Source organism: Orbicella franksi, chromosome 5 (assembly GCF_964199315.1).
Source record: "Orbicella franksi chromosome 5, jaOrbFran1.1, whole genome shotgun sequence".
In the NCBI taxonomy this organism is placed as follows: Eukaryota; Metazoa; Cnidaria; class Anthozoa; order Scleractinia; family Merulinidae; genus Orbicella; species Orbicella franksi.
The window spans coordinates 28162121-28190076 of NC_138149.1; the positions used below are offsets into that span (position 1 = coordinate 28162121).

Below are 27956 nucleotides of genomic sequence, written 5' to 3' on the forward strand. Positions count from 1 at the left end.
AAAGTGAGGCTCTAAAAGCGTGCTAAGAGACATTCTTCCAGTTTGGATAAAGATTTCAGTAACTAAATGAACACAAGACAATTTTTGAAATTTTAGCCTAAGTGATTCAAAATCGGCGTATTTTTTCAAACGAAAATAAAATATGATCAGAGTGTTTTTCGAGATATTTAGAAAAATGTTCGTGATATGTAGGATTTTTATGAAAATAGAATTTCGGGAAAGATATTTAGGCCATTTCACGTCAGATGATACCTTTACTGCGGGAGTGAGGGAGTTTAAGTAACCACGTCGATTAAAATATGAATTTCTATTTAACTTACGAATCTCGCGGTACTCTAAAGTCATTCACTTTGTCATGATCGCTATCAAAACTATCACAGTAATAGAACTGGAACGCAGGGATAGATTGAAATAGAAATTTAAAAAATTGTCCGTCTTGGTTCACGTTCTCCGAATAACGCAGAATTTGGTCATTTCACGTTAAACTCACGTCGTGTTGTTTTGCAGAGGACGGTATTAAAGAAACGTATCAAGAATTATAGCGCACATGCAAAGCCGTCGTCGTGCTCGTTAAATCTACTCTCTAATTAGGCTCTATTTCCGCCACTTTCTCGAGTCCGGTCTACGTTCCTCCCCGAGAAGAGAGGAAGTGCGGGAGAGGAAGGGGGAGGAGCGCGGGCTCCTTTCCCGAACAGTGGCTGGTAATCGAGCCTACTCTCTAATGTGGTACCACGAACGTGACAAAACCGTTTGCCTCGTCATCCTACGTGACCAACATCGTCCAAGATGTTTGGTCTCGAATTTACACGGTTGTTATTAAAAGTGGCATTTCACCGACAATTCGTTTTGTAACTACTTATTCCGGAAGGTTGCAAAGGTAAAATGATAAAAAATGAAATGACAAGCACTTATTTGTTGTCCACAATGACGTCACCGATATTTTTGTACGCAAACGTAAGTCAGTATTCAATATTTACTCGTGGCTGCTCGTGCTTTAAATTCAACGGATACGAAATTCTCCCAGATCAGGAGCTTTTTACACAGATAGGTAAGTTGTAATTGATCTTATGCAATAACATTATTTGATGACTGCGCCTAACATTAACTAATGTTGAAACGGTCTAGTTGCATTTTCATAGCTGCTTGTAGCTCTCTTCGGGGTTATGTTTACGTGCCAAATTCAATGTGTTGCGATCGCAGTAACAGGACTATTCTTATCATGTTCACTGTAGAAATCTAGACACTTGCCAACCTTAAACCTGACCAACTGCACTAATAAAGGACAACTTTTCAAGGTGGATTTAATTCGATTGGATGAGCGTAAGGGTTCTTTATGTTAATCGAAAACATAAGTCATTAATGATTTCTATAATTAAATCAGTGCTATATATTCTCAGAACTAAAGCTCACTGATAATTACAATAATCACTTGTTCTGTCTCATTCTAATTGCGTAATCTTGTCATTTGCCACTCAATGTAAAGTCAATTGTGGAACCAATCTTACCGAATCGGAATTTTAAATTTTGTAGAACGTATACATGAAAGGTTACCCAAGCACAGCAGAGTCATGTAGTAAAATAAGACGTCACGCAACCTCGTGTTTATTTCGTACTTTTCATCCCTTATATCGGGGCGAGGTGTCTTCCCACCATCCCTCCTCCCAACTCCCTTTTTTGTTTTTTCGTAAAAAATGTGGAATCAACCGTCTTTAGCCCCCGCACTCCCAAGGATGTTCATTTGGGATGAGAAGATATTGTGATCGCGCCAAAATTTTTCTTGGACCCCCGGTTTTCTGTACCCTCCCCAGGGCATCACTTATTAGGATGATGTGAAGTGTATATGAAATAATTCATATTTGAACTGCGGTTGTAGATGAAAGTGAAGAATGATCATCGCAGTAAATTACGGATGTGTCGAAAACGAAGACCCAAAAACGAAGACCGAAGACCTAAGACCCTGTGGTCTAAAACGAAGACCCGCCGGTCTAAAACGAAGACCCACAGGTCTAAAACGAAGACCCACAGGTCTAAAACGAAGACCCACAGGTCTAAAACGAAGACCCACAGGTCTAAAACGAAGACCCACAGGTCTAAAACGAAGACCCACCGGTCTCAGACCTTTTTTTTTCTTCAGGAAAGACTATACACTAGGCTAAATTGCTTTCGTTTTTGTAGCGCATAAATTAAAATGTCATCTGAGCGCGCGGCAAACTTGACAGTTGCTTTATCTCAGTCGGTACAACGTGTGAAATTTTGTAACGCAATTAAATTTCAACAGTATAGAAATATACGTTTTAGTGACGATTTTAGTATATTTTGTCGTCACCAATATTCTATTTTTCAAATGCATATGAGCAAATTACAAAAATGAGAGCAATTTAGCCTAGTGTATAGTGTTTCCCTGAAGAATGTGAGAGTGATAACGTAATTTTCCTGGGAAAATCAAATTCTTGTAGCACGTGGTGAATAAATTTGGGAGTCACGTACAGTGGACCTTGGCGCCATTATATGATAAGTACAGTAAAGCAAAGTAATGAAGTCACCTCATCATAATTTGCTCATATGCAAAATAGAATATTGGTGACGACAAATTATACTAAAATCGTCACTAAAACGTATATTTCTATACTGTTGAAATTTAATTGCGTTACAAAATTTCACACGTTGTACCGACTGAGATAAAGCAACTGTCAAGTTTGCCGCGCGCTCAGATGACATTTTAATTTATGCGCTACAAAAACGAAAGCAATTTAGCCTAGTGTATAGTCTTTCCTGAAGAAAAAAAAAAAGGTCTGAGACCGGTGGGTCTTCGTTTTAGACCTGTGGGTCTTCGTTTTAGACCTGTGGGTCTTCGTTTTAGACCTGTGGGTCTTCGTTTTAGACCGGCGGGTCTTCGTTTTAGACCACAGGGTCTTAGGTCTTCGGTCTTCGTTTTTGGGTCTTCGTTTTCGACACATCCGTAAATTTTCCAATTTAAGAAAGAAGAAGCCTGAAAAAAGCCCTGATTTTCTGCATGTAAACCAGGAATAACACAAGAATACACTTAGGTTTGAAGTATGCTTTTATTGTTTATTAATAAAGACTGTATTTTTTAAAGGAAAGGAGCAAATTTGATTCTCGCCTGCCAACGGCCTAATGACCGCCATGTTGAAAATTTCGTATATTAATTTAATCGAACGGAGGCGGGGGGGGGGGGGGGGGAACCGGGGGAGCCCTGTTTATACGGAGCCCCCGCGTTTAAGCGGACACTAAATGAGGAGACAAGCAATAGACTGCAAGGCTGATACTACGTGAAAAACGTTTCGAGACACCAACATGACAAGAACCGATAAAGTAGGATCGCAACAGTGGACAGCTGTTTCGCCCTTCTTGGGGCTCGTCAGCACTGTGTAGCGAAGATATGTAACGCCAGCCCAAAAGCCAACGCACATAAATTGCAAAATGACCCGTGCACTATATCAAGTTCCGTACTTTGAACCCACTTGGGCCCCGAAACACGCGTTGCCACATCACGTGTTTCGGGGCGCAAAGGTGTAATAACAGCGTGACAGAAATTCACGAGACCACGGCAGTCACAGCAGCTGCAGACGAACCGAGTTTACGTGCATCTTCGATCTTCCTCTGTTTGCCAAATTTCTCTACAAAACAAAACAGGTATGCTGTCTGTAAACAAGTTTTAAGACATTTACGTTTTATCAGAATCAGCTAAAAATCACTGATATATGTAATTCGCATCAGCTAATGGAAATTCTGAATGGTACTGAATACGGATCACACACGCTGGTTCAAGAGGATGATCGTGTTAACAAGGTTTCATTTCGTTGGTCATCAAGGAGACCCTGTTAGGGGTAAATTCCGACAAGCGACATGGCCTTGAAAAGGCGACATGAGAGCTATGAATTGGCGACGAACGACAGACTACTGCAGCGAAATAGAGAAAGCGACACCAATGGCAAGATAGACCGACAACGAATTTCGGAACTGAGAATGCATCGATTGTATTAAACGTCCGAGTCGAAGTGAAGACGCATTTCCAGAGTTTTAAATGTGTTTTCCTCTCTCACGCGAGATGTCGACGAGTCGTGAAACCCAGGCTTTCTTACATATGCTAAAACGTCCACGTCCAATAAATCGAGTCCGTCATTGCCAGGAGCCATAATCGGGGACGGAGACCGTAAGCGCGCGCCATTTCTAGTATTGGGGCTGTCCCTATGATATGGGACAATATTTCTATTTTTAGAACAAATTGCGCCATCCCGTGCGGCACACGCGCGTACATGCTGCGAGGATTTTTGCGGATGTAGCGCGAGGAAAGGGTGTCCGAAATTCCCGAAATGTTTAATGCTTTTGGCCCACAAATCAATACTTTCATGTCTGTTGGAATTTTGCTTCAGTGTTTTCGTCGTAAGCTGCTCCAGTTTGAGTGAAGTAAGACAGTGTCAAATTTGGTTATGTCCCGCTTTATATTGACTAAGTTGTTTTCCGCAGCTTCTTTTACACATTACTCCACTCTAAGTTTCACATATGTTGAAGATTAACAGCTTTTCCAAAACACAGCAAAACACTAGTTGCATATATTTGGATATAGCCGCGTTTCAGGACTCCAAAGTTTCCCTCCTCTTGCCACACGCTTGCGAGGATTTCACCAGAGTCTATCTCGACCGAACAGTAAAAAAAAGTAATTGCAAGTTTGAGTTCTGCCTGAATTGTAAGCAACGCTTGATGTTTTATCAAGGCCCAATAAGCGACGACAAAGTTTATGCCTGTAGATGCTGCTCAGTTTTGTTTGTGTAAAAATCAAATAAATTGACTGTTGCCGATGAATAAGAGCGCCCGCCGATGCATGTTTTGTACAGTCAGTAAAACATGACAAATCGGACTTCCCCACTTTCGAGTGAAAACGTACAGCGAACTCATGTATCTCTAGTTTTTAAATATGTTTAAGGTTGATAAATGTTTGAGAACATATATTAAAAGCTTGGCTGAAAATATGTGAATACAGCAGAAATAATCAGCTTTCTTTAATCAACTCGAATAGTCACGGTACTCGAATAAAGATTTCGATTTTGCAGGTTGAGTTATCAAAACTCCTTGTCTATTTTATTTTCGCAGTGTAAAATTTCACTATGTTAAAGAAACACTCATGATGTCAGTAGCCTTTTGGCGTTGTTTAAAAATTGTTGCAGCATCTCGGTACAAAAGACAGCAAAAGAAACCTTTGTCAGGATTTGTTGACAATTAAACACTGACTCGGACTTGAAAAAGCACGCGCTGCACTATGCAATGAGCTACTTGTACGCGTCAGACTTTTCTTTCAAACCCTTTTGGCAAACTCGCCAAACAAACAGAAACAATAAGAAACTATCAAAACAGGGTTTGGTTATGATTAAGCATTGTTTGGGAAACTCACAAATTAACACGATACCAAAGTTAAGAGTTTTCTTACATAACTTTTCTTCATAGGACAAGCGCAAAAGCTTACGCGTATAACTAGCGCGGGCATCATTCACAGCGCGAAATCGAAGTGATGTTTTCGACCCTGAAAAACTCACCTTTTCCATTAGCCCAGAGCATAAAACTACATATAAGAGCCCTGGTTCTTATTCCCTGCCTTATTCCCTGCCATCGCTGTGAAAAATCTGCAAGAGAATCTCGCAACTCTCACCATTTGAACACGCAACGTAACAACATCCACGCGAGAGCCCCCGACATGTGCGTGGATCCGCGCGGATATATGACGTCAGGATGGCGCAATTTGTTCTAAAAATAGAAAAATTGTCCCATATCATAGGTACGCGGGGATCCCAAGACTTACGGTCTCCGTCCCCGATTATGGCTCCTGTCATTGCTGAGTATTTTTTCTCATTCTCAGCTGAGTGAGCAGTGCCCTAAAACGCCTAAAAACACGCTTAAGGAAAGAGGAAAGAGATCTTCGACCGTCTGCTTCATATTTTTATTAGTGGGTCACCAGTGAAAGAATATGAAGCTTTATTTTTTTATCAAGCATCTGAGCGGGCCGGATTCCTAAATCCTCGAACTTGATTGGCTAATCATACGCACGTGACCGGTCCAGCTTTTTACGATACGGCCCACGGGCCGGATTTTTTCTTCGCTGCCTAAATTTCGCTTCTAAAAGTTAGCGGTAATCGTCAATCTTTTGCCTTTTTTACGCGTCCATCGACGATTAGTCAACGCAAGTTTATCTCTGTTCACTTTAGAATGGCAAGGAAAGTCACTGTAAGTAAATTCAATTAAGTGTTATGAAGTTGTGAGAGTTTGCTTGGCTGTTTGTAGCTTGGCGCTGGAATGGCGCGTAATCCTGTGTTTCTCTCGCCGTAAAATGTGAGTCAATTTCAGTCGAGTTTACCTCTCTGATCGTTGCTGTATTTGGGAGAATTTCTGTGGAATACACTCAACGAATTTCCCCGCTTTCTGCTATTCAATTTACGGTAGAAAAGTCTGATTTCAAGTGATTTTAAAAGCAACGACTGACAGAAATTGTTATGTTATTTGCCGGCTTACGGTCGGTCCGTATGGTGAAAAACTGTGACCTCGGGCTTGAAAATGTTGCCCGAGGCCTGCGGCCTCGGGCAGCATTTTCTGTATTGTCAACAAATGGCATTATGGAAGGAAAAGAGAGACAGGGGAAAGCTGCCAAGGTCTTCTCGTCTTCAGCAGAAGATAAGGGTTACGCCAAATTCAAAGGAAGAATATAGATAGGAGAGATTATCTGATTGAGGTCGTTGAGATTTTGAGTTAAAGAACGGTTGTTAAACATAAACATGGTAAAAATAGTCATGGGTTCGATTGTACATTAGGTCCAAATACTGACTGGAAAATGGCTGAAAATAGCAATTCCAAACGTCTAAATTTCAAAAGTTCCTGGCGGGAGCATGTCCCCACATCCCCTAGGAGGTTAACAACTTCAGCGCTCGAAAGCCTGCCCAAGCCCTTAGAAAGCATGTCCCCAGCCCCTTAGAAGATTTTGAAAAATTGAAGTAGCTAAGAAGTCTTTTCCGTCATTCTGAGTCGAAATATGATGCTTTAAAAGTAACCATGAAGTAACCATTAAACCCACTGACTGGAGAAATGCTGGCTCTGCATAAGAATTCCTACTGCTGAAAAGTGGTCGAAGCAAGTGCAAAGCATACAAGGAGTAAATTATATCCAAAGAGATACTTAATTATATGTGTACTTGGCTAAAACAGCAAGGAACCTTCAATGCGTGAGAAATAATCGTTTCAGCGTGAGAGCGCAAGATTGAATTCGTTTGCGTGAGACTTATGAGCACTTTATTTTTTTTAATAAACAAAGGTATTACTATGTGTTATACATGTAGCTTCGTTTTAATCGAGAAAGGTCAAATTTCCTAGCACAACTCCCCTGAGACGAAATTCCGACAGGCGACATAGGAATCTTGCGAGATGCCGACATGGCTGGTGGCGAATTTCAGACAGGGGACATGGGTACCCCCCCCCTAACAGGGCCTCACCAAGGACCTGTATTTTAAACTAAAGTTCTCCCACACAATCGGGACGATCTTGACAATCTAAAGCGGTAACAATCTGAAACAACTGTCGACCTGAACAATCTTATAACACTAACGTACTCTATAAACTGTTTGAATAACCAAAGGTCACCAAACAACTCAAACAACCTGCCCTAACATTGTGGGTCACCCAACTTTTACAGTTTATCACGTATTAAAATATTTTCCTGGGCTGCGAAGACAGACGGACGTCCGGCTATTTCCGGCTGTGTTCGCAAGCTGGTATTTTCCCAAAAAATCCGTAAATTAGAAGATAATTTCACAATAGAAATAAGCGCATGTAATTCAAGTCTAATTCAGTGCTAGTGAACTTTGGTATTTTATTTACAAAGTTGCGAAATTCTACCTACTCGAGTCCAGTCGAGTATTTCGTGACATCGCGTTACGCTTTTCAAATATTAATAATTAATCATACAAGTAATTCTTTCCCACAAAACAGGTGGCTGATCAATGGACGCCAGCAATCAAGCAAAGCAAGATTCGCTTGTCGCATACCTTACTCAGTCGATCTTTCCACTAGCAGCTGGTGTTATTTTGCTGCTGTATATCTACTGGCAAGGCACACGAAATCAAGCCATTCTCAAGAAAATTAACGCTCCTGGTCCAAAACCATGGCCATTCATTGGCAATACCCTCGACGCCAGAAAATTCAACGGTGTTCATCTCCTTTTGTGCGACTATATTCAGAGGTACGGCAAGGTCTTCGCTTTCACCTTGGGAGACAGACCCTCTGTTGTTATCGCAGATCCTGACATGCTCAAGCAGATCCTCGTGAAAGATTTCTGGAATTTCCCAAACCATGCCGTCCGAGTTAAGCTCCCTGGCGCGTTCGGTAAGAGTGTTTTCTTTGCGCGAGATGACGCATGGAAGAGAATTCGTACCACGCTCACTCCGACTTTCAGCGCGAAGAAAATGAAAGGAATGGTGGCCCTGATCGAGGAGTCATGTGACAGGTTGATGGCGAAGATCGAACAAGTTGCTGATATCGGTTGGTGGCAAATTTTCTGTTTTAAAATGACTGAAGATACCAAAATAACTGAAACATGCATTGAAAGCAACTGTTGTGTTGAATTTTAATTAAAGCCGTTCAGTTCACATCGGCGTGCGCGTGCGTTTGACATTTCGAGCACAAAGAGCTATACTGTTTGCAGAATTTGTTTGAATCTGTGTTGAATGTTAACATGCACTTTTATGTTGTTTTACGGTGTAACAAAGCGCTTGAAAAGTTGCAAAGATTAGAGCCGACCGTACTCGGGGTTCAGATGAGAAAATCCGGATCGCTCGAGCGCGCGCGATTAACCAATAAAATTCGAAGATTTAGGAATCCGGACGGCAGAATAGCTGGAGAAAAAATTTAATTAGTTCTTATTAACCGAGCAGGAGGTCTGTATGGGAGAATCTTGACCGAGGTCGTGAGTACAGACCGAGGTCAAGATTCTCCCATACAGACCGAATAAGCTCGGTTAATAAGATGTTTATTATATGGCAAACAAGAAAAATTTAATTCGTTGTTTGTACTAGCTGACATTTTGCTTGCGAACGGCGATGAGCTGAACGTAATTTTGCCAAAGTCTGCTCGTCCTCTTTACTTTTCTTTTCTCAGGCTCTTTGGCACTTCCATAAATAAATATTAGTCAAATGCCCGGGCGGGGGTATGCCTGAAGGGGGATGTTGATGTCTCCATTTGATCGCGAGCACCACCCTTGTAAGGGTCAAGTTGTGTTTGTTCGGCCATTACTTTGAATAACGAAAATGTATTTCTATTGTTGAGCTTGAAATTTAATAAAGACTACATTTTAGGGCCTGTTCATATGGTCTACCCTGGTCCAGCTAACTTTTCACCTTTTTTTCTTTGAAAAATTTAACGAACCGTTAACATGAGGATCGCGAACCCGTCTCGGGGAGCGAGACAACACGGGTGGTGTAGTTATCTCGCAGGTAGGGTAACCCTGGCAGGCGGGACAACATTTCTTGATATAAACACTTTGCCTCGCCTAACCAGGACAACTCTCGGCGTGGCGATAATCATGCAGGGTCAACTTTGACTCGGTCTAGAGGGACAACGCTTTCACATATGAACGCTCGTTAAAGTTACTTCAGCGGGGGGGGGGGGGGGGTGTCTCGGGTACTCGAGACCATATAAATGGGGCCTTAACCTCCCAAAAGCAGACACCGCGCCACTCCTAAGCAGACACTAAAGATGTTCCAGGTTTTAAGGGTGCCTGCCTACAGGAGGATTGATTCTAACCAAATCATCATTAGGTGGATTTGCGCGATTGTCAGTTTTTTATGCGTCTGTCCTCTTATTGATGATAAATTGCGTCATAACATTGTCAAAGTGGCTGTAGAACCACGAGCCGCAGGCGAGTGGTTCCGCAGTAAACTTTGACAATGTTACCATTTTTCCATGACTTATCTCTTTCTTTCACTCAGGCACTTCTGTGGAGATGCTAGACTGGTACAGCAGAATGACACTAGAAGTTATACTTCAAACCGCCTTTGGTGTCCAGACCGACATTCAAAATGAGAAAGAGAGCCAGCTGTTGGAAAGGGCGAAGGAGGTCTTCCGAGCTCCAATGATCGTGAACATTTTGAGGCGGTTTCCACTTGGTGTATACCTTTTCAGATTGCTTAACATTGCCCTTGGGAAGCAGGGCTACTTCGAAAAGGTCGCCTCGGACATCATAAGCAAACGAAGGCAGAGTGGGATAACGGGAAGGCAGGACTTGCTCCACCTCATGCTGACAGCAAACGAGGGCATGACTGAGGAAGGTCTCAGCAAGCTTACTGATGAAGAAATAGTAGGTCAGTGCGTCATTTTTCTTATCGCTGGCTACGAAACGTCAAGCAACACTCTTGCTTTTATCACGTACTACCTGGCAACACATCAAGAGGTTCAGAACAAATTGCGGGAGGAAATAAAACAAGCTGTCAAGTCAAACCCCGATAGTACACTCTACGACCTTGCCCATAGCATCGAGTACCTGGACTGCATCATAAGCGAAGCCCAGCGCTTGAATCCACCATTGTTTCAGTTATCTCGGGAATGCGCCAAAGATTATGACATCGGTGGCATTCATATTCCCGCGGGATTGGAGGTGATCGTTCCTGTGTACTTCCTCCACCACAATCCCGAGGCCTGGCCCGACCCTGAGAAGTTCGATCCCGAGAGATTCCGAAGTCCCGCGAAGGACACTCGTCACCCGTACCAGTTTATGCCGTTTGGAACAGGTCCGAGGTCTTGCATCGGAATGAGGTTTGCCCTGATGGAGATCAAGATTGCTCTGGTTCAATGTCTGCTGAAGTACAAGTTTGTGCCATCACCCGAGACGCAGATTCCCCTGAAAATTTTTGCAGGTGCCACGCTTACACCTAGAGATGGAATCCACTTGCGAATCCAGCGAGTTTAGATATGTTAGCTGACTCTGATCTTTTCTGGCCTCAATTTTGTTCGACTTCGATCAGCCTGCTCTTTTTGTGATGAATATTCGCAACGCTTGTAGTAAATTTTTGCCGGATATCAATAAGGGTAGTTGATTATAAAGCAATCCGGTCCAATTAGATGAAAAGGAGTGTTCTGATTGGTTTCTTGAACGGCCCGAATTTTGCAGTGCAGACCGCTAAGATCGACTTAAGAATTAAGCCCCGCCCACACTACGCAAGAGAAATTTGAAAACGCAGACTTATTTCTACGGTTTGACTTACCGTCCACACTAATCCGTCACGAAAACGGAGCTTTAAATTCGAAAACGCTCTTCAAACCTGAGGAATTTGAAAACGCCGGCTTTCCGTTTTTATAGCATGGACGAAAAACATTTTAAAAACGATAGTCACGATAATCATGCGATTTCGATGACCGACTTTTCCTCAAACACAAATCCAAAATGTATTGGTTATTGACCAAGTGTGAGGTCAAGATGGCTGGATATTGGCTAAGTTGTTTTTTTGCGTGTTTATGGACCGACGGAGTCGAGGTCCGTAAACTCGCAAAAAAAGAACGAGGCGAATATTCAGCCATCTTGACCGAACAAGCTTGGTCAATAACGGATTTATTATATGGATTTCGGGGAAATTCTTCTTGCGGGACGCGGCGGGTAGTCCCGAGCGGGCAAGATAGCTCCATCTTGCCCGCTCGGGTAGCCAATCACAGCGTTGGATTTGATTCATCTTGCCCGCTCACGGAGCTAGCCATATAATAAGAACGTTATTGTTGCGTTTTTAAATGCCCCCAGCGTAGTGTTGACGGAAAACATTTGATGCGCTTTCAGAGTGAAACCTCCGTTTTCAAATTGCTCCGGCGAGCTCCGGCGTAGTGTGGACGGGCTCCGAGTTTAACTTTGACAAAAAGCGACTTGTAAACGACAAGTAATCGCTTAACTCTTGTGCGGGTTTTATCAAGAACGGATCGCAAGGATACATTACTAGTAACTATAATAACTACTCCGTGTAATAACTTCTCCATATTGGTCTGATTGTTTTTTTAACACAGAACTCGCCACAGTTGAGTTCCACAATTTGGACCGAACCAGTTTTAAATATAGCAATTATTATAATTTTATGTGTACTCACTATCCGTTCTCAGTAACTGTGATAGCGACATCGAATGAAAATGTTGCGCGCGATGTTGCAGCTTGTATAGCCTCGACATTCAAGAAGAGGTGGATTGCTATGCGATTTTCCATCCAAAAAGCCGTTATTTGTCGCTGATTCCAGTAGCACAAGGAATTTTCAAACTGACATGAAATTTTCCTGGGAATGCTAGTTTAAACTGTTTACTAGTGAATTAATTTTTCTGTAATCAACACACCACCAGAGAAAGTTGAAACTGCGTTTTCTCTCTAACAACACCACAGGTCACCCAAGCGTATAGAAGAGTTTGTATGGAGAATTGTGGCTAAAATATAAGAATTTGTATGGAGAACTGTGGCTAAAATATAAGAATTTGTATGGAGAATTGTGGCTAAAATATAAGAGTTTGTATGGAGAACTCTGGCTAAAATATAAGAATTTGTATGGAGATCAGGAGTTTACATTCAATTCGTTCAATGTATGGGTAATTTACCGAATAACGACTCTTGAACATTTAATGGTGTCATTTTTTCTCATCCTGGAGGGTTAAAATGAGATTGGAACGAATTTTGAAAAATTTGCCCTAAGGTGTTATAATAAGAGACAAGGTAGGAAACTTCGGCCAGTTTGACGACAAAACACTCTTCGGAAACGAGTCAAATTTGCACACAAAAAGAGCCAAAAAGTTGAAATATGACGGCCAAAATAGCGTAAATTGATGCGTGACCACGCTAAGTTGATCAGTTTGTTGTCATCTCCGCTCGGCCGAGACTGGGATGGTGGATGTGACCTGTGACGACACATCCACTGACGCTATACCGGAGAAATTCGAAAACCCAACAATCGCCGGTCATTTTGGATTTTGTTTGAGGAAAACTTGGGCAGGGAAATCGCATGATTATCGCGTTGTTATCGTTTTCGCAAACTCCGTTTTCAACTGAAATGTTTTTCGTCCATGCTGAAACGCAAAACCTAAGAGCGTTTTCGTAAAGCTCCGTTTTCAAATTCCTCCGGCGTAGTGTGGACAGGGCCTTAGAAAAATCAACCAACAGATGTGAAAACGTTGTGTCGGGTAGTTGTTTTACTGGCCGGTTGGCCATTTTCGCAACATGATCGTACCGTTGAACCAGTACCAATCGCGTCATCCAGCGCGCGCTCAAGCTCCCCTCCATCTCCCACTCATGTTTTTTGACACAACAAATCTTTACAAAATCCTTCCCCAGCTCTCAATTTTAAACGCGGAATCTCGCTAAAACGCTTCAGGTATTTACTCGCGACATTTCATTTCCGTGCGGAGATCGGGTGACTTCGGACGCGCAAGAAAAACTGCGAACCGGGGGAGGGGTTTGCAAAGATTTGTCATGTCAAAAAAGCATGTGTGGGAGACACCTCGAAGTTCGTCAAAAATACTGTGCTACGCGTCGTATTTTCAACTCTCTTCTCAGTGGTTGGAAATGTGGTCAAACAAGGTCTGTCGTTTTTGAAAAATTGTACGATATTTCGTTGCGGAAACATTTCCCTAAATGTATCACGTATTGCGAACCCGTATTGCGAACCCGTATTGCGCATACACATTTGTTGGAAAAAGCCAATTTTGTTTCCAATAAGAAATGTTTTTATCGTCTGTATCTTTTCAAAAACAGTTTGCTACATAAAAAATGTTTCCTTGTTTGCAACACGAACAAAAACTAAACAAGAAACTTCATTCTCGGGTTGTTTTCTAATCCTGGCGTGTTGAACTATGCGTTGGTGTTTTCAAACGTTCGGTTATATTTTCTAATTTTGTTTGAAACGTTTTGTTCTAGCTATAATGCATTAGGTTCAAGCAATTTTCACAACCGCCCTTTCAGTTCTCGACTCCTAAAAAGCAAATCTAGTTTCTACTTTCAACAAACCTTTGACCGTTCTAACTACATGACAGGTTATAATCATTTCCTAGGGTAGAAATAATGCAACCACCGTCACTCGCAGATGAAAATATAACGTCAAAGTTTTATTTAAATGTCAAGCCAAGTAAAACAAAATCAATAAAAGAAAGTCAAGTCAGACCAATTTACAGGGTTTAGTATTCTTCTCCCTCCTCTTCACCTTCAGCATCGACAGAATCCACACCCACTTCTTCATAGTCCTTCTCCAGAGCAGCCAGATCTTCACGAGCTTCGGAGAACTCGCCTTCCTCCATACCCTCACCCACGTACCAGTGGACAAACGCACGTTTGGCGTACATCAGATCAAACTTATGATCCAGACGTGCCCAGGCCTCGGCAATAGCTGTGGTGTTGCTCAGCATGCACACTGCACGTTGCACCTTGGCAAGATCACCACCTGGAACAACTGTGGGTGGCTGGTAGTTGATGCCGACCTAAAAAGATGAGAAGGTACTATCAGTTCTGGTACCCTTGCACATAATTTTTCATTACCCTTTCACTTCCTTGCTGCATCCTTGCAAAACCTCAATAAAGTAGTTGGAACCACTTTGCACAAGGGTGTGCCATTTGAAGCTAATTTTTGTCATTGTGTTTTAACTATTGCCTTCATGACATTCTCAACTAATAGCCCCAACACCCGCTTGGGCTTAGCCTGCTTTTTTTTCAAATAGACCAAACTGCCTTCCCTCCTTCCTCACCTGATTGATTACTTCAAGTCAGAAAGAGCAGGGAAAGGTCCAGCATGAGCACTTGGCTGTACTCTAAACGAATCACACCATGATGGCACAACTACTTTCCAATAAGTTTCATACATTTCTTTAAATTGTTTTGTTCTTATGGAACCCCCACCCCTCAGCCCCGGGAAATTCCAATCCCTTCTGCGGGGGAGTAGGGATATTTTCTGGTACTGCACAATGGAGTACTAGAACTAACCAACCTTAAATCCAGTTGGACACCAGTCCACAAACTGAATAGTCCTCTTAGTCTTGATGGTGGCAATGGCAGCATTGACATCTTTGGGTACAACGTCACCTCGATACAGCAAACAGCATGCCATGTACTTGCCATGACGAGGATCACACTTTACCATCTGGTTTGCTGGTTCAAAGCAAGCATTGGTGATCTCAGCCACACTGAGTTGCTCATGGTAGGCCTTCTCAGCAGAGATAACAGGTGCATATGTAGCCAGAGGGAAGTGAATTCGTGGATAAGGCACCAAGTTGGTCTAGAATTTCAACATATTCTGAAGTTAAATTGACTTGACTTGAAAGTCCACACAACCCAGACATACCTCTTAAGTATGCCAGTCAAATGATAAAGGTCTATCTGATTCAATAGGGGCTTCATAGCTCAATTGGTAAAGCAACACAAGAATTTTAACAGAGCTCGTATGGTTTGAATCTCTCATGTAGCATTCTCATTCTTCTCACAGAAATTATGAATTTCATATATTTCATTACATCACAATTGATCAATTATCAGGACAATTGATCAATTATCATTGTTTAGTAAGGAAGTGAATCAGTTTTACATTCGTAAATTTAAATTAAGGAGAATGTTTTATAGTTTTCTGATTACTTAGTGTTGTTGCAATTTGTCTCTATTAGTATTCTATGTATTTGACCCTGACCTGTGTCAATATGCAGACCCCTTTTGCGAAAGTAGTTTTACTTCTGGCCTAGTATAACCATGAAATATTGGTGGGAACATGACTTTCAGAGTCTTTCAGAGCACAAAAGTTCGCGTTGCAGTCTGCTAAACCAATTGATGACCAATCGTGCCACGTTTGACACCCAGTTAGAGCTTGTTTCAGTGCCACCTGTTCACACATAGATGCAAGCGACGGTATCTTATCTCGGGCAGTTTATTTAAAATAAGGGATCTACAATTCTGCATAAACTGGCCTAATTACACAGATGTCTCCTTTTTATATTAGTAATTATAATCCATCAAATGTTTTCGCTCACATGCGATTGGTCTAAGCGCGTCATGCGACTGAATATTCCCCAGCTAAACCTGGGGATATTCCCCAATTTTCAAAACTGCACGTGTTGCAAAAAATATTTGAAGGATAATAAACACAATAGCCTCCAGTTGGCGCAAAAATTTGCTCAAATATTTGTCCTTGGACATTATCATTCTGTTCCTCAGAGCTCACAGTTTGCCTCGAGCTACACTCTCAAAAAGCTGTTCACTTCTTGGAACAGATAATGTCCGCGGACAAATATCCAAGCGTATTTTCACGCTAAATGGAGGCTACTGTTTATATATGTTAATTCTTCTTTTATTTTATTTTGATCATCTGTGCAAATGAATTTGAGTAAAAAAAAATTTAAATTTTGTTTAAAATAATGTATGAGATATATTTGGGGACTCAAACAGTCCTCAAAAAGTCAACAAAATTCATCAACTTGTGCGTTTTGCAAAGATAAAAATCAATTTCTTTTTATATGAACCACAAAATTCTACGGTAAACAGTGTAAGCTACATGTACATTTCAAAACCTTGTAAATCAAGCCCATCAAAAGAGGAAGAGCACCTCACCAGTAGAAGAAATAACCTTGCCCACATCAAAAAGTGAAACAAAAGTTGTTTGTAGTGTCTTAGGGCTATGCTTCAAAGCCCCTTGAGCAAATAACATCCTATTACTCTCAGTTAATACATTCAGACTGCTGAATGTGATCACTGGGCTACTGAATCTTGTTATCAACTTGTCTGTGTGCTCTAAATAACATATTGTCACACCTTAGCACTTAGATAATTCTTGAATGCTTGAAGCAGATAAAATATATGACACATGTACCCCATACCTGGAACTCAGTCAAGTCAACATTCAGGGCACCATCAAATCGAAGTGAAGCTGTGATCGAAGACACGATCTGTCCGATCAGTCGGTTCAAGTTGGTGTAAGTGGGCCTCTCAATGTCTAAGTTTCTGCGACAGATGTCATAGATGGCTTCATTGTCCACCATAAAAGCGCAGTCGGAGTGCTCCAGTGTGGTGTGGGTGGTAAGAATGGAATTGTAAGGTTCCACGACAGCTGTTGCTATTTGTGGGGCAGGGTAGATGGCAAACTCGAGCTTGGATTTCTTGCCATAGTCAACTGACAGGCGTTCCATCAGCAGTGAAGTAAAACCAGACCCAGTACCACCTCCAAAGGAATGGAAGATGAGGAAGCCTTGCAATCCAGTACATTGATCAGCCTAGGAAAAGCAAACAATAAAAACCACTTTATATGCCATTTCTTGTCACTATTAATTCAGGGAGGTAATTCTGTTTGAACATGGCAAAGAGGTACAAATGAAGCTACCACCACAATTCCCTCATCCACCAAAAATATAAAAACTAATCCTCCCTCCCAAAATACATCCCCTTGGGCCAAACCTAATTTTAAAAAAATAATGTTCCATGTTATTCTTCTATCCAAGTGAGTAAGTGAGTCACTTGAAATGTTGTTAACATGATGTATCCCAAGGGCTACTCAGATACAATTTAGTGATAGAGGGGTGTGCCATCTGAGGACAATTTGGGGCTACAATTTTATGACATTTCTGGTTGAGAGAATCTCACTACAAACAAATGCCAGAAAAAAAGAGTTAACTCCAACTGCAAGAAAATATGTTGCACGTCCCAGTCTTGATGAATCGAAATACCTCCCTGGCCCAAGATAAAGTTTTGTTTAGCACCCCTTCCTGGAGTAAAATGCCTGCTCAGAGCCTCCCTTGCTGGGAAACACTGTGATGAAATGAAAAGTTATAAATTTATTTAGTGTCTAGAGTAAAATGTTGCAATGAAATGTTTTCTGAATTTGTATGTTTTTACCTCTATCAATTGTTATATAATCTGAATTGCACAGTAAAAAAATGTAAAAATATGGAACGCCTTCATTGATCACTCCATGCTCTGGAGATCAGAATTTTGTTAATAACCAGTTGCCTGAGGCAAGGGAGCACCATGTGGCCAAGATCTTCAAAGGTACATCTGTTGATGTGAATCAGGGTTGTCACAAAACTTTTGATTCAGGCAGTTTTAATGGATGCATCAGTAGAGTAGTCAGCTGAAATCATGAAGTAGATGGTGATTTTTAACAGCAGCCAACTACTTCTTTTGACAACCATGTAAATCTGTGACTGATGTCAATGCAATAAATACAATCTGCTAAAGCAGTCTAATCCTATAGCACTGTAAACTAAATTACTAGCCCATTTTAAAGTGGTCTTACCAGCTTGCGAATCCTGTCAAGAACAAGGTCGATGATTTCCTTGCCAATGGTGTAATGACCACGAGCATAGTTGTTAGCAGCATCCTCTTTGCCAGTGATCAACTGTTCAGGATGAAATAGCTGCCGGTATGTACCAGTGCGGACCTCATCTGAAACAGAAATAGTTGTTGGTAAACAACTGGTTCGAAAAAGATATTTTGACAACTACAACAAGTGCTGTTGTGACAAGGTCATTAATCACCCGTCATATTCACTGCATTTTCAATTTTTGTCAGTCTTGTCATACTTTATACAGAGCCGTGATTAGCTTGCAGTGTGTATTTAGGGCTTAGAACCATGCTGTTTCCAGTTAACTCAGTCTGAAAATGAAAACTTAGCTGAAGTCATAAAGCTGTGAACTCTACGGAAAGGATCAAATTTCACAGCCTCTCATGAAAACATTTCATTATGATCTTAGAGGCATGTTTATCCCAGTTAAAACTGGCATCCAAAAAATTTGATACTTCAAATAACGCCGTCCAAACACAGTTTTCTACTCTTGAACATGAAAAACGTTTCTCAGCGGCAATAATGAATTAATTTACGTCCCTTATTAATGTTTTTCAAATATTCAGTTCGTTTTGTAGTTGTCAACGACAACCCAAAGGCGTAAGCTTATATGGGATTAGCAACTGGTATTCTTAACTGAATTTTTCACGAAAAGGTCTATGGAAACGCCAGTGAAAACTCCAGTGCTTGGTTCATTTAAGACCTACCTACTACCGTTGGCTCCAAATCAACAAAAACGGCGCGAGGAACATGCTTTCCTGCTCCGGTTTCGCTGAAAAAGGTGTTGAAAGAATCGTCTCCGCCTCCAATGGTCTTGTCGCTCGGCATTTGGCCATCAGGCTGAATTCCATGCTCCAAGCAATACAATTCCCAACAAGCATTGCCAATCTGCACTCCGGCCTGTCCAACGTGAACTGAGATGCACTCACGCTAAAAAAGAAACAGAAAATGAATGGGAAAATCACTTCAAAGTTACGCGTGAGTGAAGGTGCTTACTTACAGTTCCTCGAGCGCAACTGAGCCGTTGGCGAAGAGTTGGAGAGTTTTACGGAAAAAAAACCGTCCTAGTTATAAAAGCAAGGCAAGTCAAGCAGTGAATAAAACGGAAAGAAAGGAAAAAACAGAACAAGGTACCAGGACTGAAACTTCACGGGGCTAAATCTGACTTCTACCGTTGCTAACTTTCCGCCGCGGTCGATCGCAATATGTCTTTCTAAAAGCTGAATTCCGGTTTCATTTCAATAAGTAATCAGCTATAAAGAAAGCTCACTTACCATTGTCGACTATTATGCTTCGAAGATAGATTTCTTGCCCTAAACGGTGAAGAATTTCTCAAAGTTTTCTCGTAGAAGAAGTAACGACCCTTCCCAAGAAGACCAACGAAAAATGATGACGAAAAGTAGTGCGCTCGCAATTTTACTCGTTTCGCACGTCAAGCACACGTCAAATTGATGTATGTCGCTAGGCAACCATTTGAATTTTAACGGCGGCACGTCAAACTGGCGGGAACTTTTTGCGCTAGGTTCCAATTACAGAGAATTGGAATGGCTTTTACGGCCAACAGTAAAACTTGCGTCTAATTTCGTTTCCCTAAAAAGAAAAACAACAACAACAACACAAAAATATAGGAAAAAAAAGTCTCGCCAATGCTTGCCGGGTCATGACCGAGCGCACGCGCTAAGTAAAGGGCTTGGTACCGGTTGCGAAACCCTCGCCTGCGGTTTATTCTCACAGATGACCGGTGACCCTCTTTTCTTTACTAATTCTTTCCATTTTAACAGAAAAATCTGAACATGAGAAGTATGAATATTTCTCTTTTTTCTCACATGTAATCGAATTTTTTCTGCTATTAAATTCGGGTGTGCAGGACATTGAACTATCCTTCTTGTCAAAACAAGCCTTCGTGCAAAATATGTTCCCCTACGTACAGGTTCATGTTTGGTCATTTTTATGTAAATGGACTCATTTTCATATGAAAGGTTTTGCACGAGGACTCGATATTCATTTGTAGCCCTGTTAAGCCTGGTTCACACTAGCGACATAACGACATAACGACATAACGACATAAGGAAACGATCAGTTTTATCTTCATGTCGTTATGTTCATGCTGTTATATTGCTAATATGTCATTATGTCTACATGTTCACACTACAAACATAACGTCCTTTTTATGTCGTTCGTGACGATGTCGTTATGTCGTTATGTCGCTAGTGTGAACCAGGCTTTAAACAAATTCAATCTCCCCGATTGGCTAAGGCCTTGTTCACACTAACGACATTACGGCATAACGACATATCGGTTATGTCGGTATTGTGAACAGCGACATAAAACCAAAAGGAAAAGATCAGCTTTTTCCTTATGTCATTATGTTCATGCTGTTAAGGCTAGTTTTCACTAGAACATAAGCACAAGCACAAGCATAAGCATAAGCACAAGTGAAAACCGCCACGACATAAACATAAGCATAAGCAGAAACATAAGAAGAACGAACCCACTCATTTGTCTTGTGCAGTTTTCACTAGTAACGCGCTCGACATAAGCATAAGCATAAGCACAAGAAAAACGAACCGTTTTTCTTGTGCTTATGCTTATGCTTATGTCGAGCGCGTTACTAGTGAAAACTGCACGAGACAAATAAGTGGGTTCGTTCTTCTTATGTTTCTGCTTATGCTTATGTTTATGTCGTGGCTGTTTTCACTTGTGCTTATGCTTATGCTTGTGCTTGTGCTTGTGCTTGTGCTTGTGCTTGTGCTCTAGTGAAAACCAGCCTTTGTGGTGCTATTATGTCATTATGCCAGGATGTTCACACTGCAAACATAACGGCATAACGTCCTTGTTATGTCGTTATGCTTATGTCGTTATGTCGCTAGAGCCCTCTCGCTGGTGTGAACAAAACTTAACGTGCTGAAAAAGTTTGCTTGCTTAAAACGCAGTGTGCCTCGATCGATCTCGAAGAAAAAAAAACATTAAAATGAAAAATTGCTTTATGTTTGCTGCTAAAACCATCTTTGTGACTAGCGCCAACCCCCCTTGTTCAGCTGCGACTTCCAAGCACGTAAACTGGAACTCTTATAAAGTAACCAAACTTGAACCTTCTTGGTTCTTATATGTCCGAGAGGATCTTGCAATGGCTATAGTTGTGAAAAGAGGTATAAAACAGTTTTGGGCTTATTAGTCATGTTCAGTAATGAGCACGTTGAAGTCAAAATATTCCTATAAAGCATAACCGTGTTTACGTGACTCTCTCAATCAGAAAGAAAACATGAATAATATTGTGGGACTAAATGTAATTGAAGCTGGTAAATATACTTGAATACATCAGTCTCCCGAGGGTCTAATACATTTTCTTTACCGCTCTCTAGGCTTTTTACTGTTTTTAGAGTTAATCCTGTAGGTTAGGTAAGAAAAGGACTACATGCCGTACATCATGAAAAGTGGACTGCTGACGTTTTTCAAGAGACATTTAAAGATCTACCTTGTTACATGAAATTTTCGCTACACGTTTATTTCTGTTATTTCGCGATTTTGAGGTGCGCATATTTCGCGACACTTAAATTCCGCGATTTTGCGAAAATTTGGCATTTTGAATCACTTTAACTTCGCGTTTTCGAGTAACGCACAATTTATTTCCTTAGCAATGTTACTTAAACACGTCCTTGAATTTAGCAACCCGACTTTATCAATGATACAATAACGTCAAAGTTAACAAAAACACAACGGCGGAACTATATGTCAACAGTAACATAATGTAAGTCACTTAATTTTTGCGTCATGTTATGTTCGCGACAATCACTGTTCGCGTCCTTTAATTTCGCGACTTTTTTAATCGCGAAATTCGCAAAATTAACGTGTCTCGAAAATAATGTAAGGTACATCATAGTCACTCAGTGGCGGATCCAGGCCTTGAGCTAAGGGTGGGGGCGGGGGAGGGGATTGTTTGCTTGCCCTGCCGGCTTTTCTTCCTTCTGTGATTTCTTCGTTTTCTTACCCAAAATAAGGGGGGGGGGGCTCCCCGGGCCCCTCACCTAGATCCGCCACTGTCACTTGCCTTTTTTTGTTCCATTTGGAAATAATGTATGAAAATAAAAACTCGTGAGACCGTAACTACTTCAATTAGGCGAAATCCAGTTTGATACAGTCTGAGAGAGTTTCAAACCATTTATTTCGAGCTTGTATGGTGTTTTGGGCTGATGATATGATAAACGAATAAGAATACATTTGCGTCTGAAGAATTCGGCTTTGCGGGGTTAGAGAGAAATTAGGTAATTGAGGCACAGGATTGCGTTATTGCTATTTACACACTGTCAGCAAACAAATGGTTTCCGCTTATGAGGCTTCATTTTAGAGAATCTTCGCCAGATTCAAACACGAAATTGTACCGCTTGCTTCTAATTTCATTAACTTCTCCCGCTTCCAGTTGTAACAGAAAGGAGTCGTTCTCTTAGGTGCGCGCCACAACACGCTTTCTATAGTCTCAAGGGATTAAGTTGTTTACCAGCTTTTTATCAAATTATGCAAAATGGAGGTTGGTGGTTCAGTTGGCTCAAATCTATCTCACCTTTTGATGACTTTGGGATCAGTGGCGTTGTTCCTCTTTTTGTTATACTGGTGCGGGACTTATCGATTTTCCGTGCTTAAAAAGCTTGGTTTGCCTGGTCCAAAACCATGGCCGTTCTTGGGAAACATCCTCGAGTTGATTACATTCGGCGGCCTTCACGCCATGTTGTACGAAAACATGAAGAGATATGGCAAGATCTATGCCGTTTGCTTGGGTCGATTGCCCACTATTGTCATCACTGAGCCAGAGGTCTTGAAAAAGATCTTAGTGAAAGAATTCTCGAGCTTTAGGAACCGTTCCGATGCGGTGAAACCACCTCCGCCGCTAAACTGCGGCCTGTTGGCGGCCAAAAATGAACAATGGAAGCGAATTCGCAGCATCTTGTCGCCTTCGTACACTTCGGGTAAGATGAAACAGATGATTCCACTCATGGAGGATGCAGTGAATGTGTTAATGAGGAAATTAGAAGACGTCGCTGACACAGGTAGGCAGTGGAAGGGTCGTATCGGTTGGCCCTCTATTGCCCTAACGTTGGACATGCAGCAAATTGGTGCGTGACCGTAATCTCGGGAACGCGTGACATGTAATCGACATGATCATGCAACTCGCAGATTTTTTGGGTTGAGGTTGTTGGGCAGAATTGATGAGCGAACCATGCAGGCTTAAATATTTGCGAGAGCTTTAACGTTTATTTTTTGGTATTTAACTTACCGTCCAAAACTAATATGGGAAAATATCGTTGGGATCATTCACACGGAATGCCAGTGCAAAATGTAAAAGGACCTAAAAGTAGCGTTGCCTGCAGAGAGAGAAAGAGCGAGAAAGAGCCAAAACGCGACAAACGTCTTTCATTCAAAATAACGAGGGAGAGACTCAAAACAAGCGAGAGCCCTTGATTTTTTTTTACACTGTAAGGTGTCCTGAGTTATTTCGGCAGCCTCTCATTGATCCGATCGCAAAACCCTATATGGTTGTATTGCTTGAGTTTCGAGTGAATTATTTATTACAAAATCTGTTTTCTCTCTTACCTCATGTGACACAAATATCCAAGTACGTAGTCACTAAAAAGTATTTTTCCCAGTGGAACATTGAAATTATTCCGAATTGTTTGCAAGTCAGGGACAATTTAGCCAGCTATTGATGTGAAGGTGAGAGTCCAGGGGAGGGGGGCTCCTATATGAAAAGGTCGGGGATGGTCTGGTCTCACTTAGGGTGTTGATACCGAAACGCCACTATTGCTAACTGCCAAAATATCCTCTAGGGTGCCCTCGAAGAAATAATAGTAAAAAACCGCTCTTCCGTGTTTAATTCCGTGTTTTAGCTTGATTTCAGCCGGTCTCTCGAGTCCAGTCTACTAGCGCGGTCTCCCTTCCTGAGCAGCGGCTGGTGACAGTTTCAAGTGGTATTTTTTGGGGGGGAGGGTCAATAAAGTTCGAGCTACGCTCAGATTGGTCTCCTTTATGGGAGTCCCTCCCCCCCCCGCCCCCCGCTGGGGTTGAGAGTAGAATTGCAGTCCGCCCGTTGCGAGGCCCGCCACTAGCCTTAGCTCCATGCGTTCTTCTCTCGCCAGCAGACGGAACTCCTCAGCATCTGACATAAAACGTGCAATCCCAGCCGGGTAATGAACGTCTTGTCATTGTGTGACAGCCGATATCTTGTGTTTCCTCTCTACAGAGCGGAGTGTGGACATGTTGGATCTATTCAGCCAGATGACCCTTGACGTGATTTTGTCAACTGCGTTTGGACTCAGAACGAATATTCAAACAGATCCTCACAGTCCCGTCACTAAAGAGGCCGAACGATTATTCCAGAGGGTCTGGCTCTCGCCTTATCTCCAGATATTCCCCTGTAGTGCTTTCATCCGTAGAACAATAGCATATTTTCGGCAAGGTGTTGCATTCTTTGTGCGCGCTGCTACAGAGATTGTGGAAGAGCGGAGGAAACATGAGAGCAAGGGAAGGAACGATCTACTTCAGCTTATCCTAGCGGCTCACGAAGAACCTGCAGTTCAAGGGATCAGTAAGCTCTCCGACGACGAGCTCAAAGCGCAGTTGATTACGTTTCTGTTGGCGGGTTTTCAGACCTCCAGTAGCACGCTTGCGTTCACTGCTTATCATCTTGCCATGGACGCGGATGTACAAGAAAGATTGCGTTGTGAAGTCGAGATCGCTGTACAGACATATCACGAGCTGCCTTTGTATGATCTGGTGCACGAAATTGAGTATCTCGACTGCATCATGAACGAATCGATGCGATTGTGTCCTCCTTTTCATTTGTTCAATCGTAATTGCGAAGAAACGTGCGAAATAACCCCGGAGCTCACGATACCCGCCGGAATGGAGGTTACCGTACCGATTTACGCGCTTCACCATGACCCCGAGGCCTGGCCCGACCCGGAGGTTTATGACCCGGAGAGGTTCCGGGGCCCCGCAAAAGATACCCGACACCCCTTCCAGTTCCTACCGTTTGGTGCCGGGCCAAGGAACTGCATCGGCATGAAATACGCCATGATGGAAATCAAGGTCGCCTTGGTCAGGATATTGAGGAAGTTTAAGTTTGTTCGATCACCCGAGACTCAAGTGCCGTTAGTTTTACAGTCAGGAATAACCCTTCGCCCCAGAGACGGGATATATTTAAGAGTCAAGCGAGTCAAGAGCCTAATGTGAAGGACACCTTCTTAAGATGTGATATCATTTAGCCTGCGTATAGCAGACGGTTCTTTTCCATTTTCCAGGCGGGGAGATCGAGCAACCGAGCGAGAAAAGGAGCACGCCTGAGCTGGGCTGAGCAAAGTGGGAGGGTTTTTTTTGGCCGACTGAATAACGACCTCTCACGGGAAAACAATCAAATTGTCAGTGGTATGAGGCAAAGTGAAAAGCAACCCTGCGAGGGGTAGTCTCCTCCGCAGCCGTTTTATGGGATGTCACGCAACGCTCCCCCCCAAAGAAACTTTGGGGAGCGTTGCGTGACATCCCAAAAAACGGCTGCGGAGGAGACTATGCGAGGAGAAACTCCTTGTCATAAAAGATGCTCCTATTAAGCTGGCATCCAAGCTAGCTATAACTAAGACTTTAGTGGCAGAGGTACGAATTCACGACCCATGGCTTCGTAGCTAAGTTAAGCTAATACAGTTGAAGAATCCCGTTAATCCGGTCACCAACGGGCTACAAAGATCTGGCCTTATTAACCAGGCGGTTCTTTAAATAAGACAATTACTGACTGAGCTTTTGTTCCGGCCAGAATAAAGCGGCCGTAATAACGAGGTGGCCGAATGAACGGAATTGCCGTATAAAGGCGAGCTACCATTGCATTGCATTTCATGAGCCGAGAGAGAAACAACACTGAACATGTTTCCAATTTTACGCCGAAGATTATTTTCTGCCCTTGTCAGAAATAACAAAGTCTAAGAAAGTTAAATCTTGAAAACCCCTATTAGCTTTATTAGACTTTCAGATATGGAAACGAAGGTCAAACTTTTCGACCTCAGCTCTAGATGACTTGACGAAGACCCATCAAGTCATGATCTAGGTATCCGTGAAGCACACTGGCTTTGTTCAACAACATAAAAGATATTTGTAATTCTCTGTTTATTGGGTAAACACCCTACCACATTTGGGGTAAGTAGCCTCTGATAACCAGAAGATAGGGCAGAAGAACGTGACAGTTCTGCAACTCGGCTTTTAACCAATGGACATTTCTAAATATCTACATTTTTAACTGAAGAGAAAACAGAAACTGCATTCTGTAGTTTGACTTTTAATGGCTGCCTCCATAATACATTGTTCGGAGAGGATTTACCGTTTTTCAGTCATCCTTCGTTTAACCATATTTTAAGATTTTGATACTTTTTCTAAAGCCAACAGTGGTATTTTACCAAACAACGTATTTGAAGTTTCTGGCTCTCACTCCGATTTTATTGAAAACGAACTTTGTAGTTTTCGAATTTTTCTTGATTACATTGATGATTACATGCTCGTCATTAACGAGTGCAGAATAAACTACTGTTGAACCAAGTTACGTCTCTTCCTTGACGTCCGTCGTGAAGACCATTGAGGTAGATCCTCGTGCACCAGGAAATCGTGACGAGTTTCCGTTCCCGCAGGCAAGGCAGAGCTCTCCAGAGTTAGATTCCCCCAGTTGTCAGTCAAAGTGTCCGTTCATTCAGAAATTTACAGTCTCAAGGGGAAAACTTATCGTCCCAGTGGTTTGCCAGGAAAAACGTATCGTCACACCACATTTATTTCTAAAGAAAAAGAAAGATAAAACATTTAATTGGCTACCACAACGAAGAACACCAGAAGACGTAAGTCCGTGTACTAGGAGGCATTAGTCCATATTTGCAATCATGTATTTGTATAAATCGATATTTTAACTCGTGTGTGATTGGTTGAACGAGTATCGAGAAGTAATATCTATTGGCGTAAACGTTTTAGAACTCGTCGAGCTAGTCTGGCCTGCAACAATACACTCAACTCCGATCAACTCCATGCAAATCGATTTTTATTAATAAGTCGGTCTTATCAAAAACGAGACAGACTGTTATGAAGGTCTGCTTGACTAAGGTTAACCAAGAGACTCTGATTTGGATCAAAGTCTCTTGGCAACCTCTCTCGCTCCGGGATGGTGGGAAAATGAGAGACCCTGGGAACGAGGTTGAGTCTTACGGGTTCACTGATAGCTGAGAATTATTGGCCGAGATTATAACTGACGCCTTGGAAAATAACACGTTTTTTTTTTTAACTATTAGAAATGGGCTCAAATTTTAGCTGATCTTGATAGCTGAGAAATCTTCGAAACTTCAACTGATAACTGATCTTCCAGCAACCCCGTCCAGCCCTTCGGTTATTTTAGCTAGAACGATTCTGTCCAAAACTTAGATATTCTAAATGACAACTAAATATGCTTTGCACCGAGAAACGACTTACCACTCTGTAGAATCCGGAGACGCTTTGGTTATGATAATAGTCGGGGTTGTAATATCAAGTGACTGCTTTGTTTTCTTAAAAGAGCGAAAAAAGAAAATCAAGCACTTGCACAAAATTCGGACGCGCAGTGGAGTGTGTATTTTTTTCAAAATTCGAG

The 27956-nt window shown here is 42.0% G+C and overlaps 3 protein-coding genes across 5 annotated transcripts; 2 read left to right on the forward strand and 1 right to left on the reverse strand.

The window, feature by feature from the left end:
- Positions 1-967: 967 nt before the first annotated feature.
- LOC145487632 (cytochrome P450 3A24-like) lies at positions 968-13996 on the forward strand. Of its 2 annotated transcripts, XM_081466447.1 has the most exons (3): positions 968-1048; positions 7989-8537; positions 9983-13996. In XM_081466447.1, the coding sequence occupies exons 2-3, from the start codon at positions 8000-8002 to the stop codon at positions 10957-10959; spliced, it is 1515 nt and encodes a 504-aa protein (XP_081322573.1). In that variant the 5' UTR covers positions 968-1048; positions 7989-7999; the 3' UTR covers positions 10960-13996. The 2 variants fall into 2 exon arrangements, with proteins under 2 accessions (XP_081322573.1, XP_081322574.1); XM_081466448.1 differs by lacking the exon at positions 968-1048 and having other exon boundaries at positions 7331-8537.
- Positions 13997-14090: 94 nt separating this feature from the next.
- Positions 14091-22957, reverse strand: LOC145487635 (tubulin alpha-1A chain). 2 transcript variants are annotated; one of them, XM_081466451.1, is made up of 6 exons: positions 22875-22957; positions 19024-19246; positions 18269-18417; positions 16857-17249; positions 14984-15271; positions 14091-14480 (listed from the first exon to the last, which is right to left on the reverse strand). In XM_081466451.1, exons 2-6 carry the CDS (start codon positions 19142-19144, stop codon positions 14181-14183), a joined length of 1251 nt encoding a protein of 416 aa, XP_081322577.1. In that variant the 5' UTR covers positions 19145-19246; positions 22875-22957; the 3' UTR covers positions 14091-14180. The 2 variants fall into 2 exon arrangements, with proteins under 2 accessions (XP_081322577.1, XP_081322576.1); XM_081466450.1 differs by lacking the exon at positions 22875-22957 and adding an exon at positions 19591-20483.
- LOC145487634 (cytochrome P450 3A24-like) lies at positions 22251-25541 on the forward strand. The gene is made up of 2 exons (XM_081466449.1): positions 22251-23358; positions 24549-25541. Exons 1-2 carry the CDS (start codon positions 22836-22838, stop codon positions 25538-25540), a joined length of 1515 nt encoding a protein of 504 aa, XP_081322575.1. The 5' UTR covers positions 22251-22835; the 3' UTR covers position 25541.
- Positions 25542-27956: the final 2415 nt, after the last annotated feature.